Source organism: Pantherophis guttatus, chromosome 6, assembly GCF_059756535.1.
Source record: "Pantherophis guttatus breed Tessera chromosome 6, ASM5975653v1, whole genome shotgun sequence".
NCBI classification, from domain to species: Eukaryota; Metazoa; Chordata; class Lepidosauria; order Squamata; family Colubridae; genus Pantherophis; species Pantherophis guttatus.
Genome location: NC_142068.1, coordinates 69,731,147 through 69,752,217, shown reverse-complemented (window position 1 = coordinate 69,752,217; position 21,071 = coordinate 69,731,147). Strand labels below are relative to the sequence as shown.

Genomic DNA, 21,071 nt, shown 5'->3' with positions numbered 1-21,071 from the left:
GCTGTTTGCTGCAACAAGGCAAAATTGCTCAGGGGCAGAGGGCGATTTCTTTTTCTTCTTTTCCTCATCAAAAAAGGTAGATGCATCTTATACTCCGAAAAATACGGTAGGTTGTAAAAATTAGTTTACAGTATCATAGTATCTTTCATAATTCATAGAGGACAATATATGACCATTATTTTTTTCCTTCCACAACCACTTTGGATTTGGAACAGCAAAGCCTTGTTGATAAAGTATCTCGGAGGCAGAGACCTGATATGAATATGCTATTCCTAAATGTGAAAGTGAGAAGAATGCACCTAGTTAGTGATTCATTGGATGAGGTATGCAAAATGGGTTCTCTAAAAACTGTTGAAAAAAAAACAGTCTGATAGGTTCAGATTGATATCCTTGCCATATTCAAGTCATAAATCGTTTTGATTTGTCCACAGTTCCTAGTTCAGATATAATGGTCAACTATGCTGTGGTAAGTCCAGAAATCTTTATTTCTGGCCTTTGAGGACAGAAAGTAAATGATGGAGAAGAGACCACGTAAATCACAGTGTCATGGAACCCAAAGGGCACTTCAGGACCTCATGTCCAACTCTATGCCAAATGCAGAGTTCCAAATTAAATCATCCTCAGGAAGTGGCTGTCTAGCCTCTGCGTGAGCAGATCCCGGGAAGGGAAAATCATTACCTTCCCTGGGAATTGTTCCACTTTCTTTAAATCGCTTTCTTTATTAGGATTTTTATCTTAAAGTTCAACCAAAATCTGCCTTCCAATAATATTATGTCACATAGACGAAATAATGGAGAACAAGCTTTTTTTTTTTTTTTTTGCATTATATTTGTTCAAGTACTTGATGAATGCAAATATACCCATGTTATCTTTCTTAAAGTTAAACATACTCTATTCCATTATTCTCTTGTAAGGCTTAGTTTTCAATCTATTAAACATCTATTCCAATTTCTCTGTATATTTTTTACAATATATATAAAAGAGGTGGGATATGAACTGTGCTAAATAAAGTAAAACTATTATTTCTACTAATAGAAATAGAAATTGTACAGAAAGATTAATGACACCCCTAATAGCTGAACCTTCTAAGACAAAAATTTGCTTTTCTTTACATTTGAGTGTTAGTTTGTATTATAAATGTTGCATTTATATTCCCTGTTCTCCAAAACAGTGTTCAAATAGCATTATTAACTTGTTTCATTTTATAAGATAATAGTTTTTAACTATTCACCATTTTGTTTTCGATAGCTCACAAGGAAGCAAGCGGATTTAAAAAAGAAATTAAAAGTTACATTTGTAGGAGAAGCTGGTCTTGACATGGGTGGCCTAACAAAAGAATGGTTTCTTCTTCTAATTAGGCAAATTTTTCAGCCAGACTATGGTGAGTTCTACTTAATGTTTAACCAAATAAGATAAAAATTAATGAATCCAAACTTGTTTGTTTGTGACGAAATTTTAAACAAAGACCTTTAAGTCACCTAATTGTTTGTCTATCTATTGCACACTTGGATCATTTGTGATAGCCTTGTCCTGTATTCTTCCAATAACAGAGCCTTTTAGGGCCATACAAAGCATATCAGATTCTCTTTCTGGGTAGAGAATTGACAATTTCTCCTCAATTAATAGGGAAGCTCAAAGAAATTAAGAAATTCAGGACAAAATATTTAAAGTATGAAATAGTATTAATGGGTAATTCTTCTTTGGAATGTTTTAAAGAATTATTATCATTATACCTATAATCATCATGTTATGCTTTACATTTAAGGAAATATACTGTATACACTGTATTTTATTAAATATTAATGTTACATTTCAATTGTTTTAACTATTTTACAAAACTGATATAAATTCTCAATTAAAAATGAAATTAGCATATGTTTTGTTTTCTCTAGCTGATCTTCCAGTTTTGTTATATTTCAGTATTTGAAATAAAACCAGTAATGCAATTTGTGAATAGAGAAATTATTCTTTTACTGTAATGATATAGGTATACATTTATTTAAAACCATTACTTGAACATTTTTGAGAGACAAGAATGAAAATTTTAGACATAGTTCACAGTATCTTTTGAGAACAGTAATATAATTTTATTTTAAAAACATTTATTCTCTCCTATAGGGATGTTTACATACCACAAAGATTCTCACTGTCATTGGTTTAGTAGTTTGAACTGTGATAATTACTCTGAATTCCGATTGGTTGGAGCTGTATCCTTTTTCTATCCACTAGAAGGTGCTGTATACACAGCTGATACCCCATAGTAAGATTCTTTGCATTTTTAATGTATTTTTTATTTTCATAGCATACATTTGACTGTATTTATAGATTTATGTACAGTGGAGATGAACAGTAGTTATGACAGAAAGTTTATTTATTTTCATATTTGACAGAATGGTTCAAATATAAAAATAAATAAATTATTTCGACAGAATTAGTTGCTGTTTACTGTCACAACTTATTAATAAAGGAAGATTGTATGCACAAATTAATATGTTCAAATAGAAAAGTTCTGTATTCAGTATTGAGTGATGGCCAGATTCTAGACCCAAATACTTTTAAAAAGTTGTTTGCAGGACTTGAGGATTATAGAACTAATACATATTAGGTAGTCCTCATTTAGCAGCCACAATTGGGGCCAGCAACTCTGTCATTAAGCAGAGCAGTCACTAAATTAATCTGCAATTGTGTTTATTATCTTACTTCAAATTTTCTTTGTTTTACAGAAGGCTGTAAATGAGAGAATTGATCACAAAGTTACTTTTCCATCACTGTTGCAACTGCAAAAAGTCATTAAATGAAGCAGTCGCTCAATAAGCCCTACCTCTAGTTATACCTTTGCTTGAAATGTCTTAATTTAAGAGTGCAAAAATAAGGATCATATGTTTAAATCCCATTTTAAAAAATTATTATTTCACATACAAAAAAGGATGCAGCCTTTTTCAGTGCCACATGTTGATTTGTCATGGTGGAGATTGAACTTGGTCGCAAAAAATAAAACCTTACTGAGGAGGAATTTTTTGAATAAAATTTAAATTTGCATGGTTATAATGCTGATATGTCAATATAATAGCCAAAAAATGTATTTTTAAAGCAGTTGTTTAAGTGCAATAGATTACACATGTGTTTTTGTTTGCCTTTAAGTCAGTCTTGGCTCTGAAGACTGTCTGGACAAGTCCCTGCAGTTTTCTTGGTAGCATTTTCAGAAATGGTTTTGCCATTGCCTTTTTTATTGTGGGCTGAGAAATGTGACTGGCTCAAAGTCTTGCAGCTGGCTTTGTGCCTAAAGTGGAACTAGAACACATAGTCTCCCTGTTTTTAATCTCTGTGCCAAACTGGCCCATAGATTACATATATGCATTAACAAATAATATTTTGTTGTTTAATAATCTAGCTATGAGTAATTCTTTCTCCCATAAAAAGGCCTATTCACATATGGTGTATGTAAGCAGATAATCTTTAACAGAATCAATTTAGGGCATGTCAACATTCTAAAACAGCTACTTATCTTGATTTTCCAACCACTGATCAATTAAAGAATTCCTTCAGCTACTTGAAAAGATACATTTTTTAAAAAAATTATCTATTTGTTAAATATTTATGCCGCTCATCTCACTATCGAGCAACTCTGGGTGGCTTACCACGTCATAAAACTGCAATACAAAACAATTAGAACATGAAAACGTTAAAATGTGAATCATTAACCAAAAAACTGGATAAGAAAGGAAACAATACATAAACAGAGTGGAAGTGGGATCTTCTTTTTAACCACCTCCAGGGTGGGCCGCAAGCCAATCAGCAGATCTAGGTTTTCAGGCATTTTCTGAAGGCAAGAGGGTGGAGGCATAGCTCACTTAAAGCAGCACAGTGTTCCAGAGTGGGGGAACCATGGCAAAAAAAAAAGGCTCTTTTTCTAAACTCCATCAACTAAAATTCATTTCCTGACTGCATCCATAGCATACTCCTGCCAGAGCAAGTGGGCCAGGCCAATCTCATTGGGGTGAGACAGATCCTCAGGTAGCCTTGACCCCATGCCACAAAGGCTTTTAAGGTAAGAACCAACACCTTGAATTAGATGTGCTAATGGACCATTCCTAGGGGCTCCTAAAACTGTCTGCGCAATTGCATTCTGTGCCAGCTACAGCATTTGAATGCTCTTCAAGGATATCCCCATGTAGAGCACATTGCAGTAGTCCAAACACGAGATGACCAGGGCATGAATGACTGAGCACATTTTCAGCTTTATTCAGAGGTGGGCTGCTGCCAGCTCACACCGGTTCGGGCGAACAGGTAGTTAAGATTCTGCACAGTTTGGTGAATTAGCAAATCCCACCACTGGGCTGGCCTGGCCCCTGCTCATTTTCCAGGCCATTTTCCAGCTCTTTTTGGGCTGGAAAACTGCCCAGAAAATAGCCTTTTGGCTGTTTTTCGGGCCGTTTTTTGCACGTTTTCGGGCCGAAAAACGGCCAGAAAGCAGCCCGAAAATATTTATTTATTTATTTATTTTATTTATTTATTTTATTTGGCTTATATGCCGCCCTATCTCCCAATGGACTCAGGGCGGCTCACAATAATAAAAACACAAGCCACAATACAAAATAAAACCTAAAATCTAAAAAATTTAAAATTTAACTCTTAAAACCCCCATCAGACCAAGGTTTGTGATTGGTCAAGCGATTTAAAAAGCCAAGTTTTTAATTCACAACGGAAGGTGCGAAGGTCAGGCGCTAATCGGAGCTCCAAGGGAAGTTGATTCCAGAGGGTGGGCGCACCCACCGAGAAGGCTCTACCCCTGGGGGCCGCCAGCTGGCACAGTCTAGCCAACGGCACCCTGAGCAGGCCCTCTCTATGGGTGCGCACCGGGCGATGGGATATCGTTGCTGGCTGTAGGTGGTCCGCCAAATATCCTGTGTCTAAGCCATATAGGGCTTTATAGGTCATCACCAGCACCTTGAATCTCACCCGGAGGGCAACCGGTAACCAATGCAAGCCGCGCAGGAGGGGTGTAATATGGGAGTATCGGGATTCTCCCATCACAACCCGCGCAGCTGCATTTTGCACCAGCTGAAGCCTCCGAGTGATCCTCAAGGGCAGCCCCATGTAGAGAGTGTTGCAGTAGTCAATCCGTGAAGTGACCAGCACATGAGTAACTGTGCATAGGGCATCTCGGTCCAAGTGGGGATGCAACTGGCGCACCAGATGTATCTGGGCAAATGCCCCCCTGGTCACGGTCGTTGTATGATCTAAGCTCAACCATGAATCCAGGAGGACGCCCAAGTTGCGCACCCTGTCTACAGGGGGCAAAACTTCACCCCCTATAGTCAGCGATGGCACCTCTCCTCTGAACCGAGATGCCGGTACCCACAGCCACTCGGTCTTGGCCGGGTTGAGTTGCAGTCTGTTTCTACCCATCCAGACCCGCACCGCTTCCAGGCACCGGGCCATTATGTCGAGAGCATCACTGGGTTGGTCCGGGGTGGAAATAAAGAGCTGAGTATCATCAGCATACTGATGATACCTCACCCCAAAACCACAGATGATCTCCCCTAGCGGCTTCATATAGATGTTGAACAGGAGGGGCAAGAGGACCAACCCCTGGGGCACCCCACAAGTGAGGGGCCTCGAGGTCGATCTCTGCCCCCCTGTCAACACCGCTTGCGTTCGACCCGAGAGGTAGGAGGAGAACCACTGTAAAACAGTGCCCCCCACTCCCAACCCCTCGAGGCGACGCAGCAGGATACTGGTCGATGGTATCAAATGCCGCCAAAAGATCCAATAGGACCAGAACAGAGGAATAACCTCTGACCCGGGCCCTCCAGAGATCATCCACCAGCGCGACCAATGCCATCTCCGTGCTGTACCCGGGCCTGAAACCCGATTGGTACGAGTCAAGGTAATCCGCTTCATCCAGGACCAGTGGGAGCTGACGTGCCACCACATTCTCGACAACCTTCACTAAAAAGCGGAGGTTGGAGACTGGATGAAAGTGACTCACCACCACCTCCTTCAAGTTACCCACCTCCTTCAGGTCGGGAACTTACCCTCCCTCAAAGAAGCCGCTATCACCACCTGGATCCAGTTTCGTGTCACCTCCCGGGCTGAATAAACCAGCCAGGAGGGACACGGGTCCAACACATATGTGGCCGCACTCAGCTTCCCCATGATCCTGTCCACTTCCTCTGGGGTAACAGAGTCAAACTCTTCCCAAAGCACAAGGCCCGCTGTCTCACCCCCATCTGACTCTGTCCAGTCAGAGTCCAGGCCGTCCCGAATCTGAGCGATTTTGTCTGACAGGTGCTGACCAAACTCCTCGGCTCGTCCCTGTAAAGGGTCTTCCCTCAACCTCTGATTTAAGAGGGAGCGGGACACCCTAAATAGGGCAGCCAGACGATTCTCTGCAGACGCGATGACATCGGTGAAGTAGCGGCGCTTTGCCGCCGCCAACTCCACCAGGTAGGCCCATGTGGCCGACCTTAACTGAAATCGGTCAGATTCGGAACGACTGGCATTCCAACAGCTCTCTAGGCCTCATCTATGCCGCTTCATCCCCCGGAGCTCCTCAGTGAACCAGGGAGCCAACCGGGGTCTGCGACGAGTCAGAGGCCGCAAAGGAACGACCTGGTCCAGAACCCCGGCAGCAGCCTCTTCCCAGGCCTCCACCAGGGCCGTGGCTGGGGCGTGGGAGAGAGAGAGGGATCATCCCAAGCTCCATCTGGAACCTCTCAGGGTCCGTCAGGCACCTGGGGCGGAACCAGATGGTCGATTGCGCCTCCCAGTGAGGAGGGACGGCGTAACGGAAGCCTAGCCGAAGGAGATAGTGGTCGGTCCATGACAGGGGGTAAATCGAAAGTGATCCCCCACCGAGCTCCACTCGCCACTACTCCGAGACAAAAACAAGATCGGGCGTGTGGCCCCCCCCCCCATGAGTCGGGCCCTGAATAATCTGAGTCAGGTCCATAGCTGCCATGGAAGCCATGAACTCCCGAGCCATCCCTGACACCGCACCCAGGGATGGCAGATTGAACTCCCCCAGAACAATAAGTCTGGGAAACTGCACCACCAGCCCCGAGAGGGCGTCGATTAGTCTGGGCAGGGCTGTTGATACACAGCTGGGAGACAGGTACGCAATCAACAAGCCCCCAACTATCTTAACATCACTAACTTTTTTTGCACTGTACATGACTATTTCGTTGGAATTTCAATTAAGAAAAAAATCTGGAATGTACTTTTTTTTTAAAGAAATATACCTGTTTTTCATCTTAAATTGGTTATAAAATAATGTGTTGGTAGTTTTTCCATTTTACAAACATGGTTAAATAATTTTACTTCATATTTATTACCGAAATACACTATATAAGAATAGACACAGGAAATATTGTTGCAGTTATGAACATATCCCTAGTGTTTCTCTGAGATCTACAGCCGGCATTTGATATGTTACACCCAGATGATATGTTATATGCAGACCTTGTTTGCTTATATATTAGGGTACCAGGATCTATGGTATTTTTGGCAATATTTTGGAAAAGGCTTGTTTCTTTCTGGGATTATTTTTTGAAAATAATTCCTATGATAGGGTGGAATTTCATGGCTTATTAATAAGCTTGTTGGTGGATTATTTGTTATAGAAATTAGATTACATTTAGATGCAGTGTCAGTATTCTAAATATGTAATATTTTTATCATCCCTGTTTAATATGTGTGTTAAGTCATATAACATTAATAAAACTGATAGTATGCCCTAAAATGAGAATATGATATTAAACTTAACATTCATTATCCAGCTTATGGGACTAGCTGTCTATAATAGTATCACACTGGATATTCGATTTCCACTGTGCTGCTACAAAAAATTACTTAGTCCTCCCATTGTACCATGTGACCTGAATACACCTGTAGGAATTGGTAATGTTACTATTGATGACTTGTGTCGGGTTATGCCGGTAGGTATAAGAGTTATTTTGAAATGTCAATTTTTTTTTTTAGTACAGTATTGGTGGTTTGACTGCATAATTTCAGATTGTGTTTATAGAGCAGAAAATATTATTGTACTTTATAAAGTTCCTGTTTATCATTAGCAGATTCATGCATTGTTATAAAGCCCAGAAATAGCATATATTTTACATCAGTGATAACAGGTAATGCTTCACCTCTGCTTTGTTTATACTGTGTGTGTTGGTGTTATATTTGCTGTATATGATACTTTTTTTTGTTTGTTTTAGTTCGAAATCAAACAGCCATTTCTATTTCTGGTGCATGATTAAAATTATCCATTTTAACAAATATAGCATTATTGTAAGTAAGCACAAAATGCAATCTTTAAAAAAGAAACTCAGTTGTAACTTACTTTAGCATACATTGTACTCAAATACTATTCACATGAACAATTACATTAATGTTCATAACTGACACATATTTATAAAGAGAATATTTATAGCTCAAGATTGACATGAGGTCCTTGGTGCTCTCTGAGCTTGCTTGTTTTCTTGCAGATGTTTCATTACCCAATTACATTACCTAACTACCTACTTTCAATTTGATGGACATATTTACTGTATCAACAAATTAAAAGGACACCTATGGAATCACTTCTTTCAGGACTTACAGCAGAGGTCATCATGCAACATCTAGAAGCCATAGCACTTCCACAAATACAACCAAATACACAAATACACAAATACAACAAGAGCCTTGGTGGCACAGCAGACTAAATTGCTGTTAAATAGCATCAGCTGCCTGCAATTATTGCAAGTTCAAATCTCACCAGGCTCAAGGTTGACTCAGCCTTCCATCCTTTCGAGGTAGGTAAAATGAGGACCCGGTTTATGGGGGCAATAAGCTGACTTTGTATAAAAAAGAACACAGTTCTTTTGGGGGGAGGGGCAAAAGCCCTACTAAGCAGGTATATACAAATGTATGAAGGCTATTGCTTAACACATTGTAAGCCGCCCTGAGTCTCCAGAGAAGGGTGGCATATAAATTGAACCAATAAATTGAACCAATAAATAAATCAAAAATATCGATCAGATATGTAGATGACACCTTTACCACAATAAAAAGGGCCAATTAGAGAACACCCACAGAACCATCAATAACATTTTTAAAGGAATCCAGTTTACTAGAGAAGAAGAAAACAATAACTCACTACCTTTCCTGGACATCCTGATCAGCAGATACCAAAAAACAAACTAGAAACGCAAGTCTACAGAAAAACCCAGCCTAACTAGGTGCTCCACTATCAAAGCAACAACCCAACCTCCCACAAGAGAAATTTAACAGATTAACAGAGTTGGAAGGGACCTTACAGGTAATCTAGTCCAACCCCCACTCAAGTAGGAGACCCTACACCATTTCTGACAAATTGCAGCCCAATCTTTTCTTGAAAGTCTCAAGTGATGAAGCTCCCACAACTTCCGAAGGCAAGCTGTTCCATTGGTTGATTGTTCTCACTGTCAAAAAGTTCCTCTTCATTTCTAAGTTGAATCTCTCCTTGGTCAGTTTCCATCCATTATTCCTTGTCTGGCCTTCAGGTGCTTTGGAAAAGAGCTTGATCCCTTCCTCTCTGTGGCAGCCTCAAGTATTGGAAGACAGCTATCATGTCTCCCCTGGTCCTTCACTAGACTAGCCATGCCCAGATCATGTAACCGTTCTTCATATGTTTTAGTCTCCAGTCCCCTAATCATCCTGGTTGCTCTCTGCATTTTTTCTAGAGTCTCAACATCTTTTTTATAATGTGGTGACCAAAAGTTGATGCAGTACTCTAGGTGTGGTCTTATTAGGGCTTTATAGAGTGGTATTAGTAGTACCTCACTTGATCTTGATTGTATCCCTCTGTTAATGCAATTTAGGATTGTGTTCGCTTTTTTAGCTGCCGCTGCACACTGCTGGCTCATATTTAGCTGATCGATCATTAATATTCCAAGCTCCCTCTCACAGTCACAGCTATTAAGCCTGGTTTCCCCCAGTTTATATGTATGCTTTTGGTTTTTCTAACCTAAGTGTAAGTTGAGTAAGGACTTTATTTAGATGAGCCCAAACATACTGCAGCAATCCAGAACAGCATGAAAAGGAAATAGAGCGTCTATATAACATATTCAAACAAAATGGATATCTATGCAACTTCATCAAAAAGTCCCTGATCACTCAACCCAATACAGCACAACCAATGCAAATCCTAAAAAGAATTAGACTGCCATGCATCAAGAATATCTCAGGAACCACCAACAGACTATTACAACCTCATGGTATCAGCATAGCATACATGCCAACCAAAACCCTTCAAAACATCCACCAACACTGACAGGGCAAGTCACCAGAATATAAACTGACAGCAAACCACACTCCTCACTAGCACTGATCGTTTGGATAATGAAATGTCTGCAAGAAAACAAGCAAGCTCAGAGAACATCAAGGACCCCTCATGACACATATTTTATCTAGAAATGTCTTCAAATAACTACCAGTATATAATATTTGCAACTGAATCATGAACAAGTTACAATTCTAAACTATTTTTTTCATGTTGAGAAAGTGTCAGGCAATTTAAGATTCTGTGATGCTCAGTTGATGATAGCTCTTTCACACATGTAAGCAATCATCTGATGTTTTGCCAAAAATTGAACTACTCATACATTATAACAGGGTAATAAAAACATGGGCTTTTTCCCTTTCAGCATAATTCCTGGAGAGGAACTATGAGCACCTTCAGTAACAGGAGATACATGATTCCACTCTTTTACAGATTAGGGGGCCTCCTTTGGTAATCAGTTTAGGAATGTTGCACTGGCTCTGAATAAACTCAAGAAATTTGGTGCCTCCAGGATTATACAGTAGTCATTTTAATTGCCTACTAAATTGTCAACACATAGTATTCTAAATTTCAGATCACATATAAGTAACAATATAAAATCAGCATTAAAGAAATATGGCAATGAAAGAGTCCACTCTGATTGCCATGTACATGTGTAGGTTCAACATAAAACCCTTTCTTAATGTAATGTCACAAAACAAACCTAACCATTTTTGCAGGAGCTGAACAAATACCTAAGGTCTACTTTCAGTATATTAGGTATTAGAAACAACATTTAGTAATCCTGTCCAAGAGGCTTTATCATCCACCTCAGAAAAACATTTGCCATTGAGCACATAATGTGCAATTAGGATGATTTGGAATGAAAGGGTTGCCGATGGTCCATTCCAATACTGTATTTACAGAAAGCTGTTAATGTTTAGAGCTAGCAATTCTGTGCTGCAAAACTGAATAATCACTACATGGCAGCAATCAGATATAGAATACACTCGTTTCTTACTTTCATCAAATGGCAGTCTAGATCTAAAGCAGCCTAGATTTATACCCTAGCATTCTTTGAATTGTTGGGATTTGACAGCATTAAAATATGTCAAACAAATTAATTACTATTCTTGATTTTAATAAAAATGCTGCATTTTTAAAGCTCCATAGGAGAAATCCTATTCTCAGGAGCCTGAGTGGCATAGGAGGCTAATGCCTCCTACTAAGGCAGCATTTAACATCCAGCTGCCTGCAATTACTGCGAATTCAATTCTCACCAGCTCAAGGTCGACTTAGCCTTCCATCCTTTCTAAGGTGAGTAAAATGAGGACCTGGTTTGTGGGGGCAATAAGCTGACTTTGTATAAAATATACAAAAGTATGAAGGCTATTGCTTAACGCATTGTAAGCCACCCTGAGTCTCCGGAGAAGGGCAGCATATAAAAATAAATAAATAAATAAATAATGTTTTATGAAAGCTATAATACTTGGCCAACTAGGTCTGGACTGCAAAAAACTTGATGGTCAATAAATGGCAGTAAAGTTTAATTTTCTGTATCTCTTTGTTGCTATCTTGTGGTCATCAGAACTTCGTGCAGCCCAGATCTTGTATCCTCAAAGAAGCATTTGTTATTAAAATAAGGAGTTTATGGAGTGTTCATTTTTAAAATAAGAAAACATAATGGAAATGTATTTAAATAGGTAATTGGGAGCAGAGGTATTTTCATTGGGGTTTTGTGCATGGGTTGATGTTCAAAACTTCCCAGAGCTGCTGGGAACTGAGCAGCATATAAATTTAATACATTATGGTTCATCACATCATCAGCCAGATGTTTGGACTGGATTTGGCATTTTTATCCACCTGCCAAGTCCTTCCCAAGGAGAGATAGGCAGATGTTTTATGCAGTTTTACATACATCCTGCGATGATGCCTTTCATACCATCAAACAATAGGTGTTATCTGTATATAGTATTAGTTGTGTAGGAAACACTAAATATACAATAAATTTCCATTTTTTTACTTTTACAAAACATTGATCCAGAAAGTAAAAATGGGTGGCCTTCACTAACCCATTTGAAAAGGAAAAGCAGTGATGTAAATCATATTTGCTGCAGTAAGAGTGCCATTTGGTATCTGATATGAAATGCTTGCGGCTACTCAGGTGATCTACATAACATTTCTAGGATTCATAAGGAAAGAAGGACATTCTGTGTATTTTAATTTTCAAAAAAATTTCTTACAGGAGTTAGCTCATGGATTAAATGAGCTGCTATCCTATGAAGGGAATGTTGAAGAAGACTTTTATTCAACCTTCCAGGTATAATAATAAAATCAGAATGCTTGAGTTGGAAGGATTCTAACAGGTTATAACTACTGTGTTTCCCCGAAAATAAGACCTCCCCCAAAAATAAGACCTTCCCAAAAATAAACCCTTCCCCGAAAATAAGCCCTTAATGAAAATATTTAAGCGCATGTGCAGTCTGTCCCTGCCATTTCCTCTGGTTAGGATTAGGGAGACAGAGCTGGAAATCAGGTAAGATGGCAAGAGGAGCCCTATCTTGCTCCACGTGTCCCAAAATAATAAGATCTCCCCGAAAATAAGGCCAAATGCTTATTTTGGGGTTCAAAAAATATAAGATAGGATCTTATTTTGGGGAAAACACGGTATATAATTATCTATTATATAATTGTCTAATCCAGCCCCCTTGCTAAATTCAGGAATCCATTAAATTGTTCCCTCCATTATACATTATTGTAAATTATATTAATATTATTTTGGAAAACACTTCTGTATTATTTCTGACAACAGCAGCATTTAATTAGCTTAAGAATAAAGATGGAAATGAAAACTGTCATTCAAAATATACTCCCATTGTCCAAAATTCTATCTTATCCAAATTTAGTTTTTCCCATATTCCCAAGCGCTTTATTACAATCATTTAGAATATTTTGGCTATTAATCTTTCTTTTTAGCTTCTTGCTTTTTATCCTTTCTTCATTACAGCTGGGGACAGCAAGTCAGCCAAAATTATTTAATGATTTCAGATTTTATTTTAGTCTGGTTGGCTGCATTCAGTTTTTAATCATTCCATCTTTCACTAAGCTCTTGAAAGGCATTATAGCCTCTACTTATTCTCCATGTACAACTCAGAACACCTTTTCCATGAAATAAATGTTAGTGCAAATACCATTTTAAGAATTGAAAAATAATTGTAGCTACAGCCAAGGAATACCTTGTTTGTGTGTAAATGAGTTTTAATTTCTCTTAGAATTAATAGAAATGTACACATTTACCAAATCTCATATGAACTGACTGAAAGGCTTAACATTTGACAGAAATTCTGAGTAACACATTTTTTCTTTGTACATAGGCACAAGTGGTCCTTGGCTCACAACCATTCAATTAGTGGCTACTTGAAGTTACAAAGGCATTGAAAAAGTGACTTATGACTGTTTTCACACATGACCGTTATACGATCTCTGTGATCATGTGATCAAAATTTTGATGTTTGGCAACATGCATGTACTTATAATGGTTTCAGTGTCCTGGGATCATGTGATCCCCCTTTTAACCTTCTGACAAGCAAAATCAATGGGGAAGCCAGATTCACTTAATGTGTTACTAAGTTAACAACTGCAGAAATTCACATAACAACTATGGCAAGAAAGATTGTAAAATGGGGCAAAACTCACTTAACAACTGCCTTGCTTAGCAATGGAAATTTGGGGGCTCAATTGTTGTAAACCGAGGACTACCTGTATTACATTTATATCAGGGGTGGGTTCTACTTACCTTTACTACCGGTTCGCAACGGGAGCACATGTGCGTGCTCGCTTTGCTCACGTGCACGCACTTCTGCGCATGCGCAGATCGTCCATTGTGACGTCCGGGCGGGTGGGCAGAGCTTCCCACCGCTTTTACTACCAGTTTGCAAGAACCAGACAGAACCAGGAGCAACCCACCACTGATTTATATTCTACTTTTTCTTAAGGGGCTGATTGCCTTTTTTTTTTTATAACAAAAGTTTTTTATTTTTTATATTCAAACAACCAAACACTACACAATCAATTATCATACTTCATTTTATCCCCACCCAAACCCCCCCTCCCCCATTCCCCCCGACTTCCCAGAGCAAAAACAGGATATAGCATTTAACAAACATAAGCTAAAATATGCTAACTATTACAGAATTCAAAACTCTCTCACACTTGTTAACTCCCCTTTTAAAAATTATACTTCAACCTTCCTTTTATAAATTCTCTTATCACATTTCACATTTATTAAAAAAAGGAAAAAAAACATAATCTTATTTTAAACATTTTAAAATCTCTTAATACATTAGCAGAACATTCTCCAAAATATAAGTTTCAAAACTTTCAAAAAGTTATCCATTAAATTTTAAATTATCCACCTTTAAACTTCAATACTTTAAAACTACAATAAAATTCAGAAAGTTATCCAACTTTAATTAAATCTTTTAACATCATGAGACAATCTCCAAAATATGACCAGTCTTTCTTTCTTTCTATATTTTTTCCAGTCCTTCTTCAATAATACTTTCTTCTTCAGCATTGCTCCTCCCCCTGCTTTTATTTTCAAAAGTTTTTGGGTTTGAAATTGTAGTTGGTGTGTCTTTGGAATTCGTTCTCTTCTTCGAGTTGTTTCCTTTAATTTGAAGCCCCCATTTCGACTCTTCCTGCATTTGTAGTCCATCAGTTCGTTCCTTATATATTGATTCTGTCTGTAGAGCCAAAACTTGTCAAAATATTTATCAACCTGCAGTAAAGAGTCTTCTTGCTGTTTCTCAATTAATTGAATGGAAGCCTCTTCCAGAACCTCTGTTTTCGGTACAATAACCTCCATTTTAGCCCCAACAATGTCTCTTTTATCCTCCAAAGGCACATTATCCTGATTAATTTCTTCCTCTTTTCCAGCCAGCAAGTCATTATTAATCCCCAATTTAAAATCTTGAATAGTTCTTTTAATTATCTGTCTTATCTCAACAGCAAAAGATTTTTAAAAATCTTTTAAGTCCTTTGCAGTCACTATTTGTAAGTTTGCTGACTCATATAATCCATCTTTAATTTCAGCCATTTTTCAATTGTCTCTTTATGTTTGTATTAATTTGGCTATCAGGTCATTAACTCCAATTATTTCCACGCAAATTAAGGATGTAAGTTAATTAAAATCAATACCACAGTCTTTTCCATTCCACTTCCACTTTAAAACTTTTTCTTGAATAACGCGATAGCTTTAACAATGTTACTGATGTTAACAAGGACTTTCACTTATAAGTTTCATTTTCACGCCCTAAGGCGCCATCTTTCCCCTTTTAAACGGAGTTAACATATAATACTTGCATTTTTAGTCTCCTGGATTAATTCTGCCAGCATCCAAAATCCAAATTCTTTATAATCTTTCTAGTTGCTTTGCTGGTGTGGTCGCGACGCTTCGGTCTGCTTATTTTTAAACAGACTCATCCCGGCTCCAGAGCTCTGAAGGGCTTTCAGGGAGCTCTCACCCTGCAAACCCCAGGCTTAAAAAAAAAAAAGCCTGGAGGTCTAGGGGACCTCTACCCAGACCCTTCTGCTCTTCTCTCCCCCTTTTCCCTGGGGGAGAGTTTTTAAGCCGCTAGACAGCTGATTTTCGCTGTTCTAGCAGCTATACCGAGTCACAGGGTTGGAGCTCCTAAAAGGAGCTCCGTTGGCGTTTCGCGGAGCCACCGGAAGTCATCCTCTGATTGCTTTTAACCTCCCAGCAACATTGTGAAGGGAAAAAGAATATTGGACAAAATAATTAGCAGATTTAATTTCCAATGGGGTATTCCAATCTTAGTCTGTCACTGCATTTCACTAGAATATCTTGTTTTATCAGGTTTTTCAAGAGGAATTTGGCGTCATAAAGTGTTATGACTTAAAGCCTGACGGAGATAAAATACCAGTTACCAATGAAAATAGAAAAGGTATAGTATAATATAATATAAAAATCATTTGAATTAATTTGAGCTGTTTTCAAAATTACATCTGATAATAATGAGCTAATTTTAAATACTGAATATTAGAGTTTCAAATCCACTGCAGTAAACACCTGTGATTAATACTGGCTAAAAGAAAATCTGAACTATTCTCTTTTTCAGAGTATGTGCAGCTTTATGTAGACTTTCTTCTCAATAAATCAATCTACAAACAGTTTGCTGCATTTTATTATGGATTTCACAGTGTCTGTGCTTCCTATGCATTGATGGTAAGAATAAAAAAATATTGAACAGAAAGTTAAAATGCGGTATGTTTTGGAGAATACCTATACATACATATAATCCTTGACTTATGACATGTCATTTAGCGACCATTCAAAGTTTTAAAACTCCCCCCAAAGGTACTTACAGTCTGGTTCTGAAGTTCTGACAGACGGGGAAATTAGTATACATTACTTGAATGTTCACCTTAGAAAACCCTGGTTAAATTACTGCTGTAGGAAAGATACGCTTACAGGGAAAAAATGAAAAGCTTGTCATTTTGTAAAGTATGATTTTTTTTTCAGTGTAGATGTTACTTACTCTTGCTCTAACCACAATTGCCAAAAGAAAACAAATTGATGATTAATCTATTTATATAACTAAGAAACATAAGATTGTATTTACTGGTAAGTCTTTAGCAGTGAGTGTAACTAGATTAGTTTAAATCTAGCATACTGGAGTGTAAAACTACTGGTAAGATTGCACTGAAGAAATTTTGATTATAAGCAACTTTGAATTTGACAAATATTGTATCTTTGTTTAATTAATAATTATTTTATTCATGTAACCAGAATTTAAATCCAGTGTTATGAAATTTTATATTTAGCCTGAACCTTAATTTAATAATAATTTTTGCTGGTGTTATCTATATTTTCCTTGTTTTCCCTATAATGTTGCCTTTTGTTAAGTCTGAAATGAAAGATTAAGAAAACTCAAATACTACAAAAGAAAAATATTCACCCAGTTTATACAATCCATTTTATTTTGCAGCTGCTTCATCCTGAAGAAGTTGAAATTCTGGTATGTGGAAGTCCTGAGTTGGATATGCATGCTCTCCAGAAACACACACAGTATGATGGCTATCAGAAAACTGATCTTACTATCCGGTATTTTTTTTTCTTTAACACTTTAATCGAAAATATAGAAACTGATTTTGAGTTGGAACTGACACTGTTTTGTATAAAATTCAGGAATTTCTGGGAAGTAGTACTCGAATTTCCTCTTGAACTTCAAAAAAAGCTCCTACATTTTGCTACAGGAAGTGACAGAGTACCCGTAGGAGGAATGGGAGACCTTAATTTTAAAATTTCAAAGAGTGAAGCATCCACAAACTGGTAAAAACTTTGGCTTATACTGTTATTATTCTGGCTTGTAATCAGATATTACAGAATGAAATTAATGCATGTAAACCAGTGAGTGAGTCATTGAAAGTGTTGCTTGCTTACTCCTATCTGGACATCTTTAAATGGCCCAGGCCCCCGGTCAAATATTTAAAACTGTTTATTAGGAATTCACTAAAAATAAATGAAAGCAAAAAAAATGTTCAAGGGCCAAGACCCAATTCATTCTGCTCCTCTTTCCTACTCAATCCTTCCACAAAAGTGGATTGAAAAGTGGATCCCCTTATTCTCCACCGCTAAATCAAAAATAGGGTTAGCACCATCTCAGCAAATGTGATGATGCCAAAATGTTGACATGGGCAGGTTACCCCATAAATGTCATGATTACACTTGTACAAATATCCTGTTGCCTGATGCAAGTATAAAAGTCTCATGACTGCACATTGATGAAATCATGCACATCTTGTCCTTTGCTCCCCATTGCAATTGACCATGATCATAATATTTAGCTACTCCCCGGTATCAGGAGGGTTGAAGTAAAATTATACTGAACTGCTCAACATTGTACGCTTCAGAGCTGTCAGTTGCTGGTAAAGAAATTCTACTTCTGTTCTATGAGCATTCGTCCTTTGTTGTCACGTCTTAATATAGTCATCTAAATTATTTCGTATTTAATATGCATATATTCTTTTTTATATTTTAGGTTACCTATTGCCCATACTTGCTTCAACCAGCTCTGCCTGCCTCCATACAAGACGAAAAAGGAACTGAAGCAAAAATTGACAATTGGGATTTCAAATGCAGAAGGCTTTGGTTTAGAATAAGACAACTTTTAAAAAGCATAGCGGATGTAGCACCTGCTTTCTACTGTGCCTTTAAAGCTTCTTATGTTTCAATCTCTCAATACTGTGACAGTCTTACTTAGAACTGTGTGAACTGTTGTTGTTTTTTAAGGAGTGCATTCTTTTTTCTGTATAGAAATATGTTTAGTCTTTCTTATAGAAATTTTGTATAAAAGTCTTAATCTTTGCAACCTGTCAGAACTATCAAATATATGATGCTATACAGTCATCTAATCTAAGATAGACAACCATCAAGAATTAATCTCTATCACCTCAAATTGTTTGCACTACAGGGATGAGGTTCAGAGTAAATTATTATTGCTCACAATTGGTATAGCTCATATGCACTATATTCCAGTGGGAAGTGCAATATAGAAATTGTATTCTTCATGATCAGTTAAGCTTATTTTCAATTAATAACAAATTGTAACTTATTTATCTGAGACAATTGAAACAAATAATGTTTTAAAAATATATTAAATATTATTTTGATTTTCCTTTTCAGAATAAATTATTAATTTAAGATCATGTAAATAATTGCCCACAGGCCAATATGTTTTTGATAATACCATTTACAGATAAAGATTTATTTTTACAGGGTTTCCAGTGTTAAATATTCAAGATTTTTACAATTGAACAGAACTGATTGTATAAGAATACAAAGGCTGCTATCTTACCATCTTAAATTTATCTAGATTTAATGGACCAATTGTAACTTTTAAATTGCATGTATATGATACCAGATTGATAGATTTGGCTATTATGTGTTTATAACTCCAATTTAAACAAGAAGATTGAATGTTTAATAATACAAATTTGGATTTGTTACTTGATTAAAAACAAATCACTTTGGCACAACGAGAAAGTTGTTTTAATATATTTAAGTTACGCATCTTCACATTTCTAACACCATATTGTTTTTTATACAAGATTTAAAATAAATTAAGCAACTTTTTATATAAAAATGAATGTAATCAATGTATAGTAAATGCTCCAGCTTTTATTTCTTACCTTCAAGTGTGATAGCTAATAGCCAAAATGGTTCTTAAAACCTGAGATTCATGTCCAAAGTTATTGCCACGATCTCCTCCAAGTATCACAGGCTAGAGCCAAGCATTATCTCCAGGATATTCTTTTCATGAATATATTTGGATGACAACTGCTGAAAATAGAAGGTTGGATTGGGAGCTGTGGTGGCACAGTAGGTAGAATGCAGTATTGCAGGCTCAGTGGTTTACAGTGTCAGCATATTAGCCCCAACAATCTGGGTCCTCATTTTATTGATCACAGAAGGATGGAAGGTTGAGTCAAGCTTGAGCTGGTCAGGATCGGACTCTTGGCTGTGAGCAGTGTTTGCCTGCAATACTGCCTTCTAGCCACTACACCACCATGGCTCCTTTTGCTGCTTTCTCTGGGAATTTGTACAAGTCAGTAGTTCGGACAAAAAAAAATCTTATTACTTATTCCTTTTTCTGCAAGTACTTTGTTTTATGCAACATCAGCTTTATAATGGTTTTGAGATTATTTTGTTGTGCATGGTTGTGTCTGCTAATATCTGTTGATTTGGGAGATCTATTAGTAGCAAAGACCATACTTGACAAAAATGCAATCAATATTCAAATAATATCTAACCTCTTTAATATGACAATTATCCAACATTAGGCTCCAACCATTGCTGCAGAAAATGAGAAGATTGCCAAGTGGTTAATTCAATCTGAATTCAACAGAACAGATGTGCTGCTTGTGGTTGAGGAACAGAATATCCAAACTGGAAATAGGAAGAGGAAAATGTAGGCAGAGTTTATTGCCTAGAGTGCCAAAGCAGGAAACTGAAGAAACAAATCTAGATGTCAGAACATATTGTGGAAAGAGAAGCCAAAGCCATGAACAAATTCTCTGGAAGGAGCCTAAAGAGTTTCAGAGAGTGGTTGAATGACACAGTAGTTTTGCAGTATTAAAATGACATTGAAGATGGAAACAGACACAGAGACAGTTTTCCAAAAGAAGTTTTTATTCAGAAGAAGATTAACTATCTGTGGAGATTCTCAATCATCCAGTCATGGTTGTCTCAAAGGTGCTTTTTCAAAAGACAACTGGACTATGTTATTTTCTAGAGGAAGAAGATGTTTTGCTTCATCAGTTCAAGCTGGATTGGGGGGTGGGGGGAATGGAAAGATTAGTTCTGATAATCCTTCCATTCCTTCCTCACTCAGCATCCTGTCAGAACTAATCATTCCATTCCACACCATCCTTCAGAACTAATCCAACCTCCACCATTCAGAATTGATGAAGCTTCTTGGATAAGAAGCAAAACATCTTCCTCTTCAAGGAAAAAACAGTCCAATTGCCTTTTGAAAAAGCACTTTTAAGTCAGGAGGAAGTTCCAACCTCACACTGGTATACTAAAGGATGGCCATGGACAAATTGTAACTGATTAACAGATCAAGCAAAATGAAAGGAGTATATTGAAATTCTATGCAATAGGGAAGTCAACATCCAAAATACCTTGAAAAATATTTGTTATTTACAAGAACCTATAATATTGGAAGATGAAGTAGATCAGAGTTCTGGTCATTATCAAGAT

At 37.5% G+C, this 21,071-nt stretch overlaps 1 protein-coding gene across 2 annotated transcripts in view; it reads left to right on the top strand.

The window, feature by feature from the left end:
• Positions 1-19,452, top strand: part of HECTD2 (HECT domain E3 ubiquitin protein ligase 2) — a 51,648-nt gene extending 32,196 nt beyond the window's left edge. For both annotated transcript variants that reach the window (XM_034430386.3, XM_034430387.3), the window contains exons 12-21: positions 216-323; positions 1,249-1,381; positions 2,119-2,207; positions 7,782-7,940; positions 12,531-12,605; positions 16,164-16,251; positions 16,426-16,532; positions 17,296-17,411; positions 17,496-17,639; positions 18,349-19,452. In XM_034430386.3, coding sequence (XP_034286277.2) covers positions 216-323; positions 1,249-1,381; positions 2,119-2,207; positions 7,782-7,940; positions 12,531-12,605; positions 16,164-16,251; positions 16,426-16,532; positions 17,296-17,411; positions 17,496-17,639; positions 18,349-18,469 — 1,140 coding nt within the window. In that variant the 3' untranslated portion in view covers positions 18,470-19,452. The remainder of the gene's footprint in view (positions 1-215; positions 324-1,248; positions 1,382-2,118; positions 2,208-7,781; positions 7,941-12,530; positions 12,606-16,163; positions 16,252-16,425; positions 16,533-17,295; positions 17,412-17,495; positions 17,640-18,348) is intronic.
• The last annotated feature ends 1,619 nt before the right edge of the window (positions 19,453-21,071 follow it).